At 34.8% G+C, this 22,218-nt stretch overlaps 4 protein-coding genes across 4 annotated transcripts; 2 read left to right on the top strand and 2 right to left on the bottom strand.

Annotated features, from left to right (window-relative positions):
- The first annotated feature begins 4,133 nt into the window (after positions 1-4,133).
- Positions 4,134-4,949, top strand: LOC100804280 (lectin 5). Its single transcript, XM_026123939.1, has one exon. It carries the CDS (start codon positions 4,134-4,136, stop codon positions 4,947-4,949), a length of 816 nt encoding a protein of 271 aa, XP_025979724.1.
- A 2,707-nt stretch (positions 4,950-7,656) lies between these two features.
- LOC100803215 (lectin 5) lies at positions 7,657-8,472 on the bottom strand. The gene has a single exon (XM_003533381.1). The coding sequence runs from the start codon at positions 8,470-8,472 to the stop codon at positions 7,657-7,659; it is 816 nt and encodes a 271-aa protein (XP_003533429.1).
- A 1,604-nt stretch (positions 8,473-10,076) lies between these two features.
- On the top strand, positions 10,077-10,811 carry LOC100802694 (lectin 9). The gene has a single exon (XM_003533380.4). The coding sequence runs from the start codon at positions 10,077-10,079 to the stop codon at positions 10,809-10,811; it is 735 nt and encodes a 244-aa protein (XP_003533428.1).
- Positions 10,812-15,688: 4,877 nt separating this feature from the next.
- Positions 15,689-16,567, bottom strand: LOC121172855 (uncharacterized). Its single transcript, XM_041005502.1, has one exon. It carries the CDS (start codon positions 16,565-16,567, stop codon positions 15,689-15,691), a length of 879 nt encoding a protein of 292 aa, XP_040861436.1.
- Between the last annotated feature and the right edge of the window lie 5,651 nt (positions 16,568-22,218).

Below are 22,218 nucleotides of genomic sequence, written 5' to 3'. Positions count from 1 at the left end.
TAAAAATATTTCTTCTTAGTTTTAATTTCTTAATTAATACTCTAAGTACACATGTTAATGTTAGCATTTTTATCTTTGTAAGTATACTTCTGACCCTCGTCAAATTTGTGGCACTCAGAGAACGACGACATCAATTTTTTCTCGTAAGTTGCATATGAATATTTTATGTCCCTTCTCCTGTCCAATTATGATTCTCATTTGTGAGCCATATCTATCATCAATTTACGTGTACTGTTCATCAACATGATTCTCAAAAGTAGCCATTTGTAGAAGTGAACCACGAAGATGAAGGCATCTGTGTTTCCTTTCAAAAACCTAGCTAGCTAGCATTCATGTTGAATGTTGTTTGTTCACTAATTCTCTGCCTTTCATTGCAATCCAAAAGCTAGCAAAAGACGTGCGCAAGAAACTATGCCACACCCACAACCTAAATATATGATTGTGATGGCTAAAGATATTTACATGAAGTGGGTTAAAAAGGATTTACTAGCTAGCAGACCAGCTTGACAACTAGTTATGTTTTTAGTTTTACTTGTCTATGGGAGTCGATATATTTGACTTTCATCAAAACAAAACTCTTTCAATTTTAGGTTTGTTTAATTTAAGAGTTATAAAGTTCACTTTGGTTGAAAAGAAAATGAAAGAGGAAGAAATTTGATTTTGAATCTCTTTCACTAATAAAATCTAACAACTAATATTGATCCATAAAAAAAGTTATACTTTTAACTTCAAATGTAAATTAAACAAAAAAGAATGAATACTAAGCCATCACTATGATGATAGTGTACACTAACATGTTCGTCACTAATAATTTAAAAATGTGTTACTAAGGCAATTTTGTGACTGTATTTCAATTTATTACAGCCGTCATTAATTCATCACCATAGAAATAATATTTTCTATGACGAAAGCATTTATCACTGTATAATAATTTAAAAAATCAACTCCAAGAGAATTTTGTGACCATCACTGGTATAAAAAAGCGCTTTTCACATTGTCATTCTACAATTGTTTACTGAAAATTAATTTAATAGGTAAGATAGTGTGATACAACATAGTTTTGTTCCTCTAGAACCCTTTAACTCTGAAAAATACAACATTTCCAACTCACGATTTTAGAGTGAGAAAAAAGGATTTTTCTTTATGTTTTTTAGCATGGAATGATTGGATGAAGACCGAAAGCCAGTGCTTTTGTTTTCCTAATCATCATTTTCTTTATAGGAAGACCATCTTATTTTGGAATGTACTTTCCAGAAAACATTTAAATTTTAACATTTCAGAATGTAAAAACAAAATATTGGTCTAAAGAGTACGTTCCGAAATATGTCTCTCTTCATGATGACAGGGATACCGAATCATCTTGGCCATGTTTTTCTTTTAAGGAAATCTTGGTCATGTTTAAGGAGTTAGATGTGGTGTTTATATCAAATAATTATTCGGCGAACATGCACAAGCATTGTTCAGGCCCAACAATAGTTACACTTACAAGAGGAAAAAAAAATGAGGATCGAGATATAGGCACAACAGTGGGTGTAGTTTTAAGCATTTGTGGAAGGAGATGCAATAGCAGTTGGCATCCATAAGGGAGGAGATGATGAATTTGTTCCTCTCTATGAAATTGCTTATCTTCTTTGATGTTTTATTAAACTATTTGATACTCTACAAATGTTTATAAATACTATATGTGTGTGTCAATGTGTGCCCTGTTCTAGTTGGATGGTGGTTTTAGAATGGACGTATCAAGGATCTAAAGTCTGTTACTCGTTTGAAATCTCTGAATGTCGACCAAGGTTTCGAAACTACTAAAATTCCCAGCATGAATGGGTGGGAATAAAGGGATACTATAGTAAAATGCATTAGTATTATGCACAAGTCGGTAATAACCCCACCAAAGTGATAAGATGTATTAAATGCATACCTAATTCAATGACACTGCTAGTATTTTTAAGAGATATAAGTGGTTGGATTCTTGGATCAAGGCCCCATAGTATTCTCAATAGAAATAATATTATGTACTGATGCATTATAAGGGTGATTTTACTCCAACCATGCTACGTCCATACCCTAAGCTCTTGGTACTGAGATGTTAATTGACTTCGATCAATATCTGCATCTGGGTGATGAACTGCTTTGGACTTCGATCAACATCAAAAAGGGGGTTGGAAATATAAAAAATTTAAGGGAAAAAGATAAGTGACCATTTTGGTCCTGCTTCTGTTAACTTCCCTTTGCTTTTCCTTTGGTGATCAATTGATTAATTAGAATTTTGAGGGATTGAAGAACAAACTTGGCAACTTCCCTTTGCTTTTCCTTTTGTATAATCACGGGCAAAAGACATTGTGAACTGTATTAATATGGCTCCACTACAGAATCTGACCTTAGTTGAATAGAATCATTAGGGCTCCACCACAGTATATAGTAATATATCTTATTATTCAGCAACATTACTTCAATTTGTTGTATACCTTATCTTTGGACTTGGATCCTTTTTTTTTTTATCATAAAGGGGAAAAGGGCTTTAAATAATGAAAAAATAGGTCCAATCACAAAAGTCATCACCAGGAACATATATTGGGTATGTGATTTTCCACTAAATGGATAATTAACGGGCTGGACTACTTATAAATAATTGAAATTAATGGGTCTTATAAGGGCTAACAAGGACCCCATTTTTGTCCACCAGTTTGCTCAAAAACTTAATTAATTTATGAATGAAACTTGAAAAAAAGAAAAAAAAAACTACGAATGAAAGAGTTAATTTTATCTGTTGATAACAGGATAGAAGTCGATAAAGATTTTGTTTAATTGTTTTAGTTTATTTTTATATTATAAATTTTACGTCTCACTTTCAAATAAGAGTATATACTATTTTCTTCCTTATGATGCTACATTGTTAATTTTTTTCTGTTATGGTATATATAATTTTCTATTTGTAATTTCATTCCTTATATATAAACAATACTAATTACTTAGATTTATTTAATTTTAATTATTTATTTAAATTTGGATACACTATATCAAATTAAAGATAACATTTTAACTAAACCATGCTTTATTTTTATAATAATCCTGATCATTGGATTTCACTTTTATATTTTAAAATTTAATACATATTCATTAAATAATTTGTTTTTATTGAAATAAATAATTTATTTTCATAGTTTTTCATTAATTCTGAAAATCTCATCTCTTTAGTTTTTTTTCTCATTCAATAAGATAAAATATTTATTATTCTCTTTAATTTGTTTATATATTTTTTAAAATTTAAAAATAGTGGTAAAGTAGATGAACAATTTTCTCGTTATTTACAATGCCACTTAAATTAACTGCATCTTATTCATTTAAAATATCGTCGTTTGTTAATCTCTAAAAGAAAGGCATACATTATTTGAAAGAAACTCAACCACTCGTAATTAAGGACAAAAAATGATGTCCAAAATATCTAGTCGAACTTATTTTGAGCAGAGGGGATCTTTTTTTATCAAAAAGAAAATTGGTGTATTTACAATCTACTGATTTGTGCAGCTAATTAGCTGTTGTCACGAAACAGTAGACAGCAGACCAGGGCCTGATTACTAATAGCCGGCTGGATTTTCTAAAAATAACTGGAACTAATGGGTTTATCTTATATAAATGGGCTAATGATGATTAATGACCCATTTCTTCCACATGTATAGTGAAAAAATCAACCAATTCATGCATTATATTTTATTAGTTATTTAGTTCATAACAAGGTATAGTAACTCGTTTAATTGGCCGCATAATTATAATTTAAAGCTGACCACTATAGTCTAGCTAATGAGCTGTATCTCATTCATTGAAAATAAAATGTCATACATTGTTTTAAACAAACCAAATCTCTCAATTTCAACGACAAAAAGAGATGTCCAATAACATATAGACAGACATATATATTTCGGACTAAACTTGGTCCTTTATTTTTCATAGGAAATCTTCCTCGCTCTTTTCGCCTACGTTTGACGAAGCTCAAACTATGTAATTTCCCTGCCTACTTTGGCCAAATGCATTGTTTAATTATTTTCCAAAACATCCTTCAAAACCCAAAGGCCTATAAATAGCTACATTCTTCCCACGTTCTAAGCATCATCATTCACAACAACAACAACAACACAATGGCCAACCATGCAGCTCAAAACCCTATATCTGTTTTCCTTATGACCTTCCTCTTGCTAATTACCAGCTCCAAATCAGACTCATTTTCTTTCAACTTCCCAAGTTTTGAGCCTGGTGTTAGAAACATACTAGTCGGTGATGATGCCAAGACAACAGGTGGAGTGCTACAACTCACCAAAAAGGACCAAAGCGGAAACCCTACTCAACACAGCGTTGGCCTCTCAGCATACTTTGGACCACTTCATCTCTCCGACCGAAGAACCGGTAGAGTCGCGGACTTCGCCACCGAGTTTTCCTTCGTCGTGAACACAAAGGGTGCGCCACTCCACGGCGACGGCTTCACCTTCTTTCTTGCATCAATCGATTATGAATTCCCGGACAAGTCAAGTGGTGGCTTCCTCGGACTCTTCAACAAAAAAACAGCCTTCAACACTTCCCTAAACCAAGTGGTTGCTGTTGAGTTTGATAGCTTTGCAAATGAATGGGACCCTAATTTTCCGGAGTCTGATTCTCCTCACATAGGAATTGACATCAACTCCATTAGGTCTGTGGCAACTGCGCCATGGCCACTTGATATTCAACCACAAGGATCAATAGGAAAGGCACAAATAAGCTATCAATCTTCCTCCAAAATATTGAGTGTGTCGGTGGATTATCCAAATAGTCCTGTCAAATTAAAACCCACTGTGTTATCGTATCCCGTTAACTTAGGGGCTGTTCTGTCAGAATGGGTCCTAATCGGTTTCTCTGGAGCCACCGGTGACTTGGTTGAAACGCATGACATTCTTTCATGGTCTTTCAATTCCTTCTTGTAGAGCACATGCGGGAGAAGAGAAAAGAATAAATTGCATGCATGTTGAGAGAATGATCGATGCTCCTTTATAGTTTGATGGGTGTTGTTACTGATGTGATGTTTTCTATTTCGGGTTTCCATAAAAGGAATTGGATTAAAATTTGAATAAAGATTATCTTCCACTCATTTTTTCCACCTTCCAAAAAAGGGATTAACTATAAAAATATGGTTAATTTTATTTCACTAGTTAAATATATATACATATTTTTATAAGGTTATTGAGAGATATGCAGTGATTAACTTGCTTTTACACGCACTAATGGAAAAAAACCCAAATAGCCACTGAATCTAGCGACGAAACAATTTAATCCCAAAATATGTTTAGTGACTGATTTAGACACCGAAAACAAATATGTCCATAATTAGGAGATAGCGACGTTAGTTGCGATAAAACTATAGGCACACAAGGATCAGTAGTTAATACAATCACAAAGTGACACAACTTTTTATGCATTTCCAACGACGGATTATAATATACTATGCGACTGAATTCCTATCCGTCAATAAACTTGTAACCAGCACTACGGAACACATTGCTTGTGGCAGTTCTAGCTGCCAGGCCCCCTTTCTTTTTGAACTGTTTGCTACCATATTTAAAGCTTAAAGCCTTCCCATTTTTATAGGAAACTCTCTGCAGGAACAAAATTATGTCAAAAGTGAGAATATATAACAATTGTGTTTGGAGCAAAAAAACAAATTAATCAAGATTGTTCACACTTTCATCCAATTACAAATTGGTATATGAATTTTATTGACTTCTATAATACAACAACAACACATTATTATCCTAATATACGATATATGTTAGAATTGCTTCCACAAGGGACAAAAAATCCACAAAAATTGGGCACCAAAAGCGCCACCAAGCTTATGACCAACTCCATCACCCACCTCGGCCACAAGCAATACCTTGACCCGTAGAACCGTCTCTCCATCACCTCATTCACCAGGTTCATCCCAGACCCCAACTGAACCAACACACTAATCACCCGAGGCCCCAAATTAGTGGTAATAATATCCTTAGTTTCTTCCCCCAAAAGCTAAGTACCTTAAACCCCCAAATAAATCAAACAACACTGAAATCGAACTCATCCCCAAACCCAAAACCCTACCGAACCTCTGCTTATCCTTCACCTTAGTTTCCAAAGGTAAAACCATTCCAATTCCTTCAAAAGCATACACTGCCACACCTATGTCATAGAAAAACACCGACAAACCCCCAAATACTTTCAAATGGGGCTTGTTCTTAACAAAAACAAAAACATCCAAGAAATTTTAGGAGTGAAACCTAAAAGAAGTGGTGTGGTATTGTTGTTGGAGAGGAAAGCGAGGGTAGTGGAAATGAAGATGAGGTAGTTGACTTAGAAGCCGGACTGGGAGAGGACGATCATGACGTCGACAGCAATGTGGCCCATTGAGCCGCAAATGATGAAGCCGAGGTCGTCAAAGGAGGAGATTTTAGAGAAGTCGGTGAAGGAGTTAAGCTTGCGACACGTGAGGTTTGGAGTCGCAAGGTTTGGAAATAAGGGTTCAAAGATGAGATGAGAGTGACACTGGATAAAAGTGAGCACAAGAAGAGGGTGGAACATTTAATATGGGAAAACCAATGTCCATTTTTATGAAAACCAACATTAACATCAAAACATAACATCACTTTTTGAAAAATTGATGTTAACATTAAAACATAATATCAATCTTTGAAAAATCGATGTTAACGAACTCATGTAATTTACAAATATGTTACCGCGCTTTTATTAACATTGACTTTTTTTTATCAAAATTGATGTTAAAGAGACGATGTTAAAATTATTCTTTCTAGTTGTGTCATGTCATAGCATCCATTGTTGAAGAAATAGTTTGGTTGCATTTATTTTGCTGATGTAGACATCACTTTTTCTAGCCCAACTCTATGATAACATAATTGTTGTGCAAATCAATTATCCACAAATGAATAAAACACATTGAGATTGATTGACATTTCGCTCAACATCACTTTTAGTAGTGACATTTGCTCAACATCACATCATATCATTAATCTTATCAACTATTTATTTTTTCTCTCTTTCTACCTCTCTTAAGGTATATACACCTAAAGGGTGCCCAAGAAACATTTTTACTTTCAGCACCTTATCTTACACTTTTTCTTCTTTGCAAATTGCTTACTTGTTTATTAAAAGCACATTTCACTCAATGCATTCATTTCTTGACTAACAAACTTTTGATGTTTCCTATTGATACATGCATCATGAATTTGAGAAAGAATGTTAGATTACATAATTTTTAGAAACTTTCGTGAATTTAATTTATCCTTTTTGCTTATAAACAAATTGAATTGACTTGTGCAATATCAAACCTAGTTAGTAGTTACTATTATTCTCAATCCCCTCTTCTTAATACTCCTAACACCGAAAAGACAAAAAAAATAGATAGGCAAAAACAGATATTGATGTAACATGAACGGAAAGTATTGATATTAGTAGCGGCCATGCAAAAATGCAAACAAGTATTATTCATAATTTCAAACCAACCCTTATTTGGCAAACCGGAGACAGAAACATCACAACAGTAACAACTAGCTAACAACATCCATCAAACCATAAAAGAGACTTTCAATCATTCTATCAACATGCACTTTATTCTCTTCTCTTCTCCCACATGTGCTGCATGCTCTACAAGAAGGAATTGAAAGACCATGAAAGAATGTCATGCGTCTCAACCAAGTCACCGGTAGAAGCAGTGAAACCGAATAGGACCCATTCAGGCAGAACAGCCCCTAAGTTAACAGGATACGATAAAACAGTGGCATTCAGATTCACAGGACTATTTGGATAAGCCACGGAGACACTCAATATTTTGGAGGAAGATTGATAGCTTATGCGTGCCTTTCCTATTGACCCTTGTGGTTGAATATCAAGTGGCCATGGCGCAGTTGCCACGGACCTAATGGAATTGATGTCAATTCCTATGTGAGGAGAATCAGACTGTGGAAAGTTAGGGTCCCATTCGTTTGCAAAACTATCAAACTCAACAGCAACAACTTGGTTTAAAGAAGTGTTGAAGGCTGTTTTTTTGTTGAAGAGTCCGAAGAAGCCACCACTTGAGTTGTCTGGGAAATCAAAGTCGAGTGATGCAAGATAGAAGGTGAAGCCGTCGCCGTGGAGTGGTGCACCCTTTGTGTTCACGACGAAGGAGAACTCGGTGGCGAAGTTTGCGACTCTCCCGGTTTTTGCGTCGGAGAGATGAAGTGCTGCATAGAATGCAGAGAGGCCAACGCTGTGTTGGGTTGGGTTGCCGCTTTTGTCCTTTTTGGTGAGTTGTAGCACTCCACCTGTTGTCTTGGCACTACCATCGAGTAGTATGTTTAAAGCACCTGGCTCAAAACGTGGTATGTTAAAGGAAAATAAGTCTGATTTGGCGCTGGTGATTAGCAAGAGGAAGGTCGTAAGGAAAACAGATAAAGGGTTTTGAGCTGCATGGTTGGCCATTATGTTGTTGTTGTGAATGATGATGCTTAGAACGAGGGAAGAATGTAGCTATTTATAGGCCCTTGAGTTTTGAAGGATGTTTTAGGAAAATAATTAAACAGCATACATTTGGCCAAACTAGGGAAATTACATAGTTTGGCCTGTCAAGCATAGGCGAAAAGAGCGAGGAAGATTTCCTATGAAAAATAAATAATCAAGGTTAATTAATTAGTCCGAGATATGTTTGTCATGATGTTTTTGGACATCTCTTTTTGTCCTTGAATTAATTATTGGAGAGATTTGGTTTGTTTCAAACAATTAATGTATGCCAAAAAGTAATGTTACTAGCTATATAAAAAAAACCCTTCTCAAATAAACTCTATAATAGAGAGAGAGAAAAATAGAGAAAAAAATAAAAATGTAAAATAAAATGAATGAACATAGAAAGAAAGAAAAAAATTACTTAAAAACTTCATAGTTGAAATAATATTAGTCTAAAAAATTACTAATTTATCTAGTCTTCTATTAGAGATGAAATTTTGCTTTCGCGCACGGATTTTTTTGGTTAATAAGGAGTACATCCATATACTTTTGAGTTGAAATAATATTACTTAAATAATTTATGAATGATTTTTGCCAACCCGTAAAATATCGTGTAAACGGCTTCGTCCTTAAAGAGTCGTGACAAATGTCTATCCCATTCTGGTGTGGACTGTGTGGAAAGAGGAGAGTAACCAATAAAAAGAGAAAAGATAAAAAAAGAAGATATAATTGATGAATGTGATGAAATCATGAAAAAAAAAAGAGATAAAAAAAGGTTATTGTGTGTTTATAATTTTTCAATTTTAAATATAAGATCACAAAGGGGCCTTGAATATAGTACAACGATTTAACACGATAATTTTTCTGATCCCATTTACATCCTTCATCCATGCATCGGTAGCATAGGATTTGCATATTGTATCAAAATATATGATGGAATGTACTGTACGGGTATAATAATATAACGTAACTAGTTTACAGATGGCAAAAAATTTCTAAGTTGAAAGATACAAGTTAAATATAACCACATAAACAAGGTGTTACAAATATAATATATGTTTGACACTATATATACTTATGACTTCTATTTTGTTTTTGTTGTAATGGCCAATGATGACTAGCTTTCATGCATTTTGCAAATATATTTCTCACCAATACCCAGAGTATATTCTAATATATTCAAATCTTTATTTTATAACCTGATCATTTTCAGTGCAGAGAGATATCCAAAGTTTTGCTGACCATCATGTTTTGGACTTGTATATTCAAACTTTTGTAGAATTCCTTTGGATTTTCCACCATAATTAGTTGGCAAACGGCAACAATAATTAATTAAACTTACCATATTATGCGAGCTGCATGCCGTATTATTCGGCAATTCTATTCTAATTTGTTTTCTTAGCTGGCCAAAGAGACCTATATATAACCTCAGTTCTCACATTACTTCCTGCATCTATCATCACACAATGGCTTTCTCCAACTCAAAACCTAACCTCCTTCAATCTCTAAGTCCCCTTATAAAATTCCTCATCCCTTTCCTCTTGCTACAACATAGTGTCAATTCACAACAACCCCCATCCCCAATGTCAGCATACGAAACCGTTGGCTTCGGCTTCGGTTTTTTCGACAAAGATGACCCAAACGTATTTTTGTTGGGCAATGCCTCAGTATCTGGTGGGGCACTAAGGCTAACCAACACCGACCAACTTGGCAAACCGGTCCCACACAGTGTTGGAAGAGCATTGCATGTCACACCGATACACCTCTGGAACAAAAACAACGGAGAACTCGCTGACTTCAGCTCTGGCTTCTCCTTTGTCGTGAACCCTAAGGGTTCAACCCTTCGTGGTGATGGCTTTGCCTTCTTTCTTGCACCAGCCAACCTTAACTTCCCCAAAAATTCAAGTGGAGGGTATCTTGGACTTTTCAACCCGGAAACTGCACTGGACCCTTCCAAAAACCAAATAGTGGCTATTGAGTTTGATAGTTTCACCAATGATTGGGACCCCAATTCACCAAACCAGTCTCCTCATGTTGGAATTGATGTTGACTCTATTAAGTCAGTGGCAACTGTGCCATGGCCTAGTGAACTTGAACCTGATAACGCTGTAGCACATGCGAGCCTGAACTATAACTCCGAGTCCAAGAGCTTGAGTGTGTTTGTGGGTTACCCTGACAATAGGAATGCCACTGTCTCTACTATTGTTGATTTGAGGAATGTTTTGCCCGAATGGATCAGAGTTGGTTTCTCTGCCTCCACTGGTGACTTGGTTGAAACACATGACATTCTTAACTGGTCTTTCGAAGCAGCCTTGTAGATAGATCCAGCAGCTTTCGGGATTGAAGGAGATTATATCCATCGCTTGCTTTTAATAAAATCAAAAGGTTTCGTCCCTTTGTGGATTGTGTCAAAGTTATAATTGTATGGTTGTTGGTCACTTGGTTGAGTGGTTTCTTCATTAATAATATATCCTCCTTATATTTATATTAAACCATTGGCATTATTCAATTCTTAAGTCAAGAGGTTTTATCTTTCATTCTAGAGTACTAGTTTTGCTTTCTCATACGAATGCAACTGCCCAATAAGAAACACAATCCATGCCATCCGCTGAGCTGCTAAGAAAAAGGAAACACAATTGATAATCAAATAAAGTATTGACTTGATGGTTGTTGGATTCAATTGGAATCCATCACTCACCAACAGAGAGAAGAAGGTTGAGAAGAATTGAGAGGAACTGAATCTTTATTGATGAATGAATTGATTATCGTTACAGCTCATTTTCTGAAGTATATATTCTATGACTCCAGGTGTAATTCTGTTACACCTATAACAAACTCAAAACAGAAAACCTATAACAAACTCAAAACAGAAAAATAGTATATAAACTGAAATGCATTATATCAATTAATATCTATCTGTGATGCTATCAGGTGCTACTAGCACCATGTGACTTTATTTGAATTACCCAAAAATACAACACTTCCCCTTAATTCAAATCTTCAAAACAAATGACTCCAATCTCTTCCCTTAGCTTTATGAATCTGTCTGGTTTAACAGCCTTGGTTAGCAGGTCTGCTAACTGATCTTCAGTGGGACAGTAAATCAATTTCAGAACTCCATTATTCACTTGTTCTCTGATGAAATGAAACCTTGTTTCGATGTGCTTGCTACGCCCATGTGAGACTGGGTTTTTAGCAAGACTAATTGCTGATTTATTATCTATCAGTAATGACAGTGGCATCTGTACTTCACATTTCAACTCATCAAGCAGTGATTTCAACCAAATTGCTTGACAAGCAGCAAAGGAACCAGATATATACTCTGCCTCACAGCTTGAGAGAGCAGTAACTGGTTGTTTCTTTGAGCTCCAAGACACAGCAGCTTCACCAAATTTGAACAAGTAACCAGATGTGCTTCTCCTATCTGTCCTGTCCCCACACCAATCCGCATCTGAGTAACCAATCAATTTCATCTCAGCACCATCAACACTACTTGGAAACATCACACCATACTGCATAGTTCCCTTCACATACCTTAGAACCCTCTTGGCAGCCAAGAAATGAGATTTCTTTGGCCTATTCATGAATTTACTCAGCACGCCTACGGCATAACAGATATCTGGTCTGCTATTGCAGAGGTATCTCAGTGAGCCTACCAACTGTTTGTAACCAGTTGGATCAACACCTTCTTCCTCAGGCTTGTCTTCAAGCTTCTGGTTTGTTTCTGCCGGTGTGATTGCAACATTGCAATCCTCCATCCCAAATCTCTTCAGAATTTCACCAGCATATTTCCTTTGATGCATGACAATCCCATATTCAGTCCACAAGAATTCTAACCCAAGGAAATATGACAATTTCCCTAAGTTAGTCATTTCAAATTCACTCATCATGAGTGAAGTGAAATTATCAATCTATGTTGTATGATTACCAGTCACTAGTAAATCATCAACGTATAGGCACACCATTAACACCTTGTTATCCTCCTTCAACATGACATAAACTCCATGTTCTACCACACACCTTTTGAAGCCAAGTTGAGCAAGATATGCATCAATTCTCCTATTCCATGCTCTTGGTGCTTGTTTGAGCCCATAGAGCGCCTTGTTCAACTTGTATACCATTTCCTCCTTGCCTTCTAACTCAAAGCCAGGAGGTTGAGTCACAAACACAGTTTCTTCTAGTGCCCCATTCAAAAATGCAGATTTTACATCAAGATGTGTCAAACTCCACCCCTTATTGCTTGCTAGAGAGACAATCACTCTCACAGTTTCGTGCCTTGCAACTGGTGCAAAGATCTCTGTATAATCAACTCCTTGTTTCTGCAAGAAACCTCTAGCCACAAGCCTAGCCTTGTGCTTCACAATTCTGCCCTCAGGATCCAATTTCAACTTGAATACCCATTTTACACTTATTGGTTTCTTGTTCTTAGGCAATTGAACAAGATCCCAAGTATGGTTCCTTTCAATTGATCTCAACTCATCTTCCATTGCTGCTCTCCACTCACTAATCTTCAATGCTTCAGTGAAGTTGACTGGCTCTGCATCTGCTAAGAGAGCGAAGTGAATCAAGTCACCTTCGTCAGTCACAGCACTATCTGGCAGCACCTCACAATCTTGCAGTCTCCTTGGTAATTGTTTCTGCCTCTGTGGTCTCACTGCTGGAGTAGCGGGCACATCGTGTACTACATCACCAGGCACATCATCATTAGGTGCTACAACACCATTCACACCATCATTATTCACTTCTGCAGCACTGTGATCATCACTCTCACTGTCACTGCATATATCGATTTCTGGTGCAGCCTTGAATTTCACTTCCCCTATCTCCCAGTCCCATGACTCATCTTCTTTGATCAAGAGATCTCTACTAATACACGTCTTCTTCAACTTGGGATTGTACAACTTGTAACCACCAGTTGAGTGGTATCCAATCAATACCATGACTTCACTCTTGTCTTGCAACTTAGTTCTCTTAACGTCTGGTATATGATTGTAACACAAAGATCCAAACACCCTTAGATGACTCACTGAGGGCTTCTTGCCACTCCATACCTCCATAGGTACCTTCAACTTCAAGCTCTTTGTAGGACACCTATTGAGAATGTAAGCTGATGTTGTTACAGCTTCACCCCAAAACTCATGAGGCATGTTCTTTTGTTTCAACATGCTCCTTGCCATATCAAGCAAGGTCCTATTCCTTCTTTCAGCAAGTCCATTGTGTTGTGGTGTGTATGGGGGAGTGACCTCATGGACAACACCTTGAGCTTCACAAAATTCCTCAAATGCTTTTGAGGTGTATTCACCTCCACCATCTGTTCTCAATATTTTTAATTTCTGGCCACTCTGTGTTTCTGCCACAGCTTTGAATTTCTTGAACACCTCTAATGCTTCACTCTTCTGCTTGATGACATACAGCCATATCATTCTAGTAAACTCATCAATGAAAGTAATAAAGTATTTATTACCTCCAAGTGTTGGCACTTCAATAGGACCACAAATGTCAGAACTCACTGCATGTAGTGGAGAGCTTGCTCTCATAGGTGACTGATCAGCAAATGGCAATCTGGTTTGCTTGCCTTTCAAGCACACATCACAGGTCTTGTCACACACACCAATCTTTGGCATACCTGTCACTAGCTCCTTCTCACTCAACTGAGTTAGACTCTTGAAATTCAAGTGTCCAAATCTCCTATGCCATAGCCAGCTCTGTGATTCAGTCACTGTACTCAATACTTTCACACCAGAATCTTTTACATTGCATTTAAAAGTCCTGTTCCTGCTCAGTTTTGACTTCAAAACCAGTTTATCAGAATTATCAAACAGCTGCAGCACTGCATCTCTCATAGTTACTGAGTAACCTTTCTCCAATAATTGGCCTACACTCATCAAATTACTCTTCATGCCAGGCACATACCACACATTTTCAATCAAGACAGTTCCACCATCCTTCAATTTTACCAGCACATCTCCCATTCCTTCAGCAACCAAGTACTCATCATCAGCACACCTGATTCTACTTTCTTTGCTGGAATCATAGTTAATCAACCACTGCCTATTCCCAGTTAGATGGTTAGAACAACCTGTGTCCAAATACCACCAATCTACTACTACGCCTTCATCATTGGTTGTCACCATTAACATAACAGGTTCTGTATCAGAACTATCTTGAGCAAGATTAGCTTGCTCTGTACCTTTCTCTGGTTTCTTCCACTTACCAGCACCAGACCAACATTCATCAGCAAAGTGACCAAATCTGTCACAATTATAACACTGTATTTTCCTTTTATCAAAGTTCTTTTTCTTATTAAGCTTTGAGTTATAACCTCCTTTATTTGATGATTCTGCCTTATCAGCCAGTGATTTTCCTTTATCCTTATCACTACTATTGGGATTCTGTTTAGCCTTCTTATCTAACCACTGTTTCTTCTTAATTTCACGCCACTTTTCCTTAGATGCTGCTTGCAAAGCCTGATCTGTTTCTTTTCCATTTCCTCTTTCAATTACTCTTAATTCAAGTGCTTCTAAACTACCTTGCAATTCATCAATCTTCATTGTACTAGTGTCCTTAGACTGTTCTATAGCAACAACTATATAATCAAATTGAGCAGTTAAGGAACGCAGTACCTTTTCAACAATCATCTGCTCAGAAATTGTCTCACCACAGGTCTTCATTTCGTTCGTAACAGTAATTATGCGAGACACATAATCAGCTACCTTCTCATTGTGCTTCATATTCAGGTTCTCATACTGTTTCCTCAGTGATTGAAGCTTGACTTTCTTCACAGTTGCATCACCACCATAGCAACGCACAAGCGTGTCCCAAGCAGCTTTCGCCGTCGTCGATTCCGCAATCTTCTCAAAGATCTTTGCATCAACACACTGGTGAATGTAGAACAAGGCTTTCTGATCCTTCTTCTTCTTTTCGCGATGCAAATTCCTCTGCGCTTCCGTCGCATTTTCCGCCAAATCCGGAACTCCGTCATTCACAAATTCGAGCACATCTTGTGCTTCGAACAACACACGCATCTGTATTGACCAACGACTCCAGTTCTTACCATCAAACACTGGTAAGTGAGTGTTAAATCCACCGTTTCCATTCATCTTCTCACTCTGTTCTTCACTCAAATGAACCTCACAATTCTCTCGTGTTTCCCTGACCCTAGAAAATCAATTGTGATTTTCTTCAATTTCAATCTTTAATTACATTCATCAGCAAAGTGACCAAATCTGTCACAATTATAACACTGTATTTTCCTTTTATCAAAGTTCTTTTTCTTATTAAGCTTTGAGTTATAACCTCCTTTATTTGATGATTCTGCCTTATCAGCCAGTGATTTTCCTTTATCCTTATCACTACTATTGGGATTCTGTTTAGCCTTCTTATCTAACCACTGTTTCTTCTTAATTTCACGCCACTTTTCCTTAGATGCTGCTTGCAAAGCCTGATCTGTTTCTTTTCCATTTCCTCTTTCAATTACTCTTAATTCAAGTGCTTCTAAACTACCTTGCAATTCATCAATCTTCATTGTACTAGTGTCCTTAGACTGTTCTATAGCAACAACTATATAATCAAATTGAGCAGTTAAGGAACGCAGTACCTTTTCAACAATCATCTGCTCAGAAATTGTCTCACCACAGGTCTTCATTTCGTTCGTAACAGTAATTATGCGAGACACATAATCAGCTACCTTCTCATTGTGCTTCATATTCAGGTTCTCATACTGTTTCCTCAGTGATTGAAGCTTGACTTTCTTCACAGTTGCATCACCACCATAGCAACGCACAAGCGTGTCCCAAGCAGCTTTCGCCGTCGTCGATTCCGCAATCTTCTCAAAGATCTTTGCATCAACACACTGGTGAATGTAGAACAAGGCTTTCTGATCCTTCTTCTTCTTTTCGCGATGCAAATTCCTCTGCGCTTCCGTCGCATTTTCCGCCAAATCCGGAACTCCGTCATTCACAAATTCGAGCACATCTTGTGCTTCGAACAACACACGCATCTGTATTGACCAACGACTCCAGTTCTTACCATCAAACACTGGTAAGTGAGTGTTAAATCCACCGTTTCCATTCATCTTCTCACTCTGTTCTTCACTCAAATGAACCTCACAATTCTCTCGTGTTTCCCTGACCCTAGAAAATCAATTGTGATTTTCTTCAATTTCAATCTTTAATTCAATGCGAATTTCCGATTTGAATCACACGCACCTCACGCAGCTCTCGTGTTTCCCAGAATCTCACTAGCTCTGATACCAATTTGTTGGATTCAATTGGAATCCATCACTCACCAACAGAGAGAAGAAGGTTGAGAAGAATTGAGAGGAACTGAATCTTTATTGATGAATGAATTGATTACCGTTACAGCTCATTTTCTGAAGTATATATTCTATGACTCCAGGTGTAATTCTGTTACACCTATAACAAACTCAAAACAGAAAACCTATAACAAACTCAAAACAGAAAAATAGTATATAAACTGAAATGCATTATATCAATTAATATCTATCTGTGATGCTATCAGGTGCTACTAGCACCATGTGACTTTATTTGAATTACCCAAAAATACAACAATGGTCACCTTTCTATTCTAAACACTTTATTAATGCATGTCATTTTTTATCAGGTTTATATCATTTAAACTTAAATATATTTTTTTATCCCTTATATATATCTGAATTTTACATTTGTTTCATAAATTTTTTCTTTGCGATAAGTTTCTAGTATTTGAAAAAACTTTGTATGTGGTTTCTACCATTAAAAAGGATCCATTAGCTGCTGATATGTTCATTAACTCTACTGTCAACAAGTTACCTGTGATGTCTCGTCGGATTAAATATGACACATAAGCTGATCATATGTCGTCTAACATGATGATATCATATTAAAATTAAATTAAAAACAAAAAATAGAAGATTAGGATTCCTTATAAATGAAAACGTTGTCGTTTGAGAATGGAAAGACGATTGTGCCTTCTTCCCCTAAAGCTGATTATCGGGATAGAGAAGAAGAGTCCAGCGGTCTAAGATTCACGATGGTTCACCTCCATATATTGTTCGGTTGGCTTCATTGAGGGTGTTTATGCAAGTTGAATGTCCTCTAGTCTAGAAAAGAGAATGACATCCATGCATATGAGAGCTTCTTCTTTGTTATTCGGGTCCCTATGTGTTCATTGTTGGTGCAATAAGCTGGCAATTCAACTAACATCTCGAACCAAAAATCATCCAAATAAGATATTTGGGCGAAGTGAGGAGTGGAGTGTAAGAAATTTTTATTTTTGACATAACTGGTTTATGTTGTGTTTTGATTTCTATTGTGTTATATTTCAAGATTTTTAATGATTGTTGTATAATGTGCAAGAAGATAAAATGTGTAAATTTTGGGTTTGGGATGACGATTTGTCAAAATATTTAAACCAAGGTTCTGAAAATACTGTGGAGGTTAATCCTTATCTTTCACAAGTAGGGGAGCTAAAGTAGAAGATTATAGCAACTGAGCAAAAACTTGTATCACATGAGAAAAGAATTCGTCTTTATGATAAACAAGTGCAAGAATTGAAGAAAATGTTTGCAAAAGAAGAGGCTTAATTTCAAGGATATGCCAATGGTGTTGAAGAACTATGAAAAAAATAACAAAGCAATTGCATTAGCTTGTGGCTCCAACTATTCTTCAAAAAATTGTGACTTTCATTGCTTGTTGGAGAATAAAGAATGCCTTGAATCATTTCTTCTTGTTTATTTTAAACTAGTTATTTTGAGCTATAGTAAGAGTAAAAATGTTATCATTTTAAAGTTCTAGAAGTCTTCTTTTTTTCTCTCGTGAAAATAGGGACAAAAATGATGAGGGTAAAAGGGCATTGGTCTAGTTATGGATTTTTTTAAGAAGATAGTAGATCCAACATAAAGTAAGATTTAAAACAAAAATTGAGAAAGATCGACTTTTTATGTTAAAAAAAAAGAATGGTATATGAGATTTTTTTGTTAACATGTGTAACCTTCTTACTTTAAGAAATTAATAACAAATGTTGGTAGATATAAAATTTAAGTTTTAATTATTTTATTTTTTGGTCGACTTTGTATAATAGGATTGTTTTAGAGATAGTTAATTAATATATCTATGTCATATATAACCAAATGCAACTAGTATCATTAACATAATTGATATATGTTTGGTATGTATAAAGATTAAGTTTTAGTTATATAGCTAATTGTGTCATTATCGTTAACATAGATATCCAAAGAATGATTGAACTTCTTACTGCTTATTCTAGCATATATATATGGCCTTGACATTCTAGCAGACACGTGCATGAATATCCAAAGAATGATTGAATGTGAAATGGAATGACAGATCGTCCACGGCGCTCGGGTTGTCGACCACGGCGGCAGAGATGAACGGGTTTAATAGTGACGCCTTCCCATTTAATGTTTTATAAAACTTATTTTAAATTCATTGTTTTGCATAATAAAAGTGATAGTGATATTACATTGCCAAGTGATAGTAGTAGTGATTATTATGTATATCGCAAAATCAATTCAAATTTATTGTTTGATACAATTAATACAATAGTGATATAAATTAAATTAATTAATTTGTGTCTATTTTTTTATGCTTTAAATTAAATGTATTTAATTGTGATTGAAGAGCGATTCTTTGATAATTTTCTGTAATATTGCAGTGGACAAAGTTCTCTGCATAATATCATCACTCCTTTATGCATTTCTTTGTGATACTGTTGTTATGTTGTTATTTTCTAACGAGTATAATTGTGATTATTATTTATTTCTATTACGGTGGACAAAATGGAAGCCTTAAAATAGTGTGCAAGGTACATTTGGTAATGGGTGCACTCTTGGCATAAATTCAAGAAATTATACAGTAAATGATGTGAATAGTTATATCACAAATGCATTTGAAAAAAATAAAAATATAAAGGATTTTAAGATGATTTTTTTAGAAAATCGTCTTAAAATACTTTATATTTTTAATTTAAAAAAAAAACATTCTAAAATGGTTCTTAGAGAACCGTTTTAAAAAGTGTATTCTTTTAAAACGATTCTTAATTAAGAATCAACTTAAAAAGGTATCATTATTTTTAGTTAAGAACCATCTTAGAATAATATTTTTTTTTAATATGATTGTTTATTGAACCGTTGTAAAAAAATTTAAACTTTTTATGACATCTTCTACCGTTAATAACTGACGTAAAATATCTATTTTAACTAACTAGAAAACCCTTTTTATAGTAATGAATTAACCTTAAGATCTAATTAGTTCGTCCTGTTCATCGTAGTCCGGGTATGCAATACTTAACTTTTTAAGAGCAAAGTGCACAAGACAAAAATTTAAAAAACTCAACAAAAGTTTAGTGTCTAAACTTAAAAAGAAGACGGGCAGTTAATTAGATTGATTCCAATATGAATAGGCATAAAATATTCATGGAATTGAAGAAAAAATTTATTGCTTCAAAATATTCAGGTACATAATTTTTATTTATTATTGTTGTAGTATATTTTAAATACAAAATAAATCATTTTATGTTGTTGCAAGTGTTATCAACATTCCTTTTATTCCGTTGTATTATTGTGAACACAATCTAATTAATATAAATGATTTTATTGCAAAATTTTAAATATCTTATTGTATTTAACATTAACTAAGTAAATTTAAGGATGATAACGAAAGGTTTGATTTTCTTCGATTAACTAAGTAATTAAATTCAGAAAATATATTAACATGTTCCTAAAAAAATATTATCCTGATTTTATACCAAAAAAAAATCACAAGGTGGGAGAGGTGTATGAATATGTGAGAGGAGAATATTAATTAACCTGATTTCATGGAAAAATATAACGGTTTTCGACTTTATATCGGTGTAAGAAAAAAATTATATTTACAGAAGAAACAGTTATTATTATTTTTTATGCATTAACAAACAAACCAATCATAACTTTATACTAAATTAGTTAATATTTGAATGAAATTGTTGACCATAGTTAAATATTCAGTATTGGTTGAATAATGACTTAGTTGCAATGTTCCGGAAGGCATATATACTTACGTGTAGGAGTCTCAATGTTCCGGAAAGCATATCAACATCTTCTTCCCTTCTAAGCCCTACGTGCACCATAAGTCCTCCTAAGAGGCACAGGTCCGTATAGCGTTTTCCGATCTCCTTTTCTTCTTTTTCTTCCTGTAATTTAGATGACAATAATATGCACATAATTAGTTAGGTGGCCACTTTTTAATTATTCAACATATATTGTACAGGTGTGATTCTTACTTAGATGTTCTCATTACCATTAAAATCTTGTGTCTTTTTTTAATATTTAAAATTTATCTCTTATTAATTAAAGGCTGAGATTTCACATGAGAGAAGTGTCACATGAGAAGATTTTGTTCCAAATAAATTTAATTCATATATTTAAAATACACAAATTCAATTAAAGACTGCTTTTAAAGTTTTGTTTAAATTAATATATATATATATATATTCCAGTACAATATACCGAAGTACTCTTAATTCTTTCAAAATGCTAAATTCAGTGTTACTCCTAAGTAAGAATCTTGTATACCCTTCCTAAGTACTCATTAATTCTTTTAAAGCCTGTCTTTCAAATGATACAAGCTTTTGGAAAATTCATCCTCATAATCCTCTCTTGAAAGACAACTATACCCTTCACATAGACCTTATGAGTCCAACGTTCAGGGCAACACTTGCTGTCTTGTGAAATTATGAAAATTGAGGAGCAGCGCCAGAAAACGAAATTAGAAACTTAGAAAGCTGTCGGAGTATTATACATAACCAAAATTATTTTTTATGAAGGATATTTGTGCTCCACACAAAAAATTAAAACCAAATATTTTTCAAAATGGAATATATAAAAGAGAAAGATGTTTGCGCACCATTGGTGTAAAAGGCTTTACACAAACAACCAATCACAATTTGCCATATCATACAATAGTTCTTTAATTAAATCAAATAATAAATAATTTTAAAAAGAAAACAAAACAAGAATCAAGAAACAATTAAAATAATCACACATAGCTCTAAAAATCCCCCCATTGCATTATTATAGAAATCATATAAAAGAGAATGTACACCAACAACAAAGAAAATAAAAGAATAAAGAAGCAATTGACAAAGTACGAGATGAAATTATTGTTCAAATCTATAATGAATGCAATATTGGTGTGCAAGGCCGAACAACAATGGAAAGTGCATGTAAATGACCGTCGGTGCGATGCTGCAACAACACCACAATGAGTGAGTCATGAAAACAAGAGGGTGCTTGAACAAAATTGTGGGTGCTGCAACAACACCAAGGTGAGAGAATCATGAAGATAAGACATGTTGAGAATAGAAATGTGGGTGTGATGGTTATGTAGAGAGTGAGTCTTCGTGAATGCGAAAAAAAATGTGTGATTATTTTGATTGTTTTCTTATTCTTGCTTTGTTTCCTTTTTAAAATTATTTATTGTTTGATTTAATTAAAGAATTATTGTAATGTAACAAACTGTGGTTAATGTGATTAATTAATTACTTGTGTAAAGCCTTTTACATACGGTGCATAGACATCTTTCTCTATATAAAATATATTTATACTATATACATACAAAAATAATCTTAAAAAGGAATTTTTCATGTGGCTTCCTCATAAGCCTTACACAATAAATTCATTTAATTTAAATTAAATTAAATATGGAAAACTACACATATAATATGTTT

The sequence above is a fragment of the Glycine max genome, chromosome 9 (assembly GCF_000004515.6).
Source record: "Glycine max cultivar Williams 82 chromosome 9, Glycine_max_v4.0, whole genome shotgun sequence".
Lineage (NCBI taxonomy): Eukaryota > Viridiplantae > Streptophyta > Magnoliopsida > Fabales > Fabaceae > Glycine > Glycine max.
The sequence above is the reverse complement of the archived record's forward strand: the minus strand, read 5'-3'. Positions and strand labels throughout refer to the sequence as shown.

What these genes read in the sequence shown, in the direction of transcription:
- LOC100804280 (XM_026123939.1), top strand. Translation starts at nt 4,134, where the DNA reads ATGGCCAACCATGCAGCTCAAAACCCTATATCTGTTTTCCTTATGACC.
- LOC100803215 (XM_003533381.1), bottom strand. Translation starts at nt 8,472, where the DNA reads ATGGCCAACCATGCAGCTCAAAACCCTTTATCTGTTTTCCTTACGACC.
- LOC100802694 (XM_003533380.4), top strand. Translation starts at nt 10,077, where the DNA reads ATGTCAGCATACGAAACCGTTGGCTTCGGCTTCGGTTTTTTCGACAAA.
- LOC121172855 (XM_041005502.1), bottom strand. Translation starts at nt 16,567, where the DNA reads ATGAATGGAAACGGTGGATTTAACACTCACTTACCAGTGTTTGATGGT.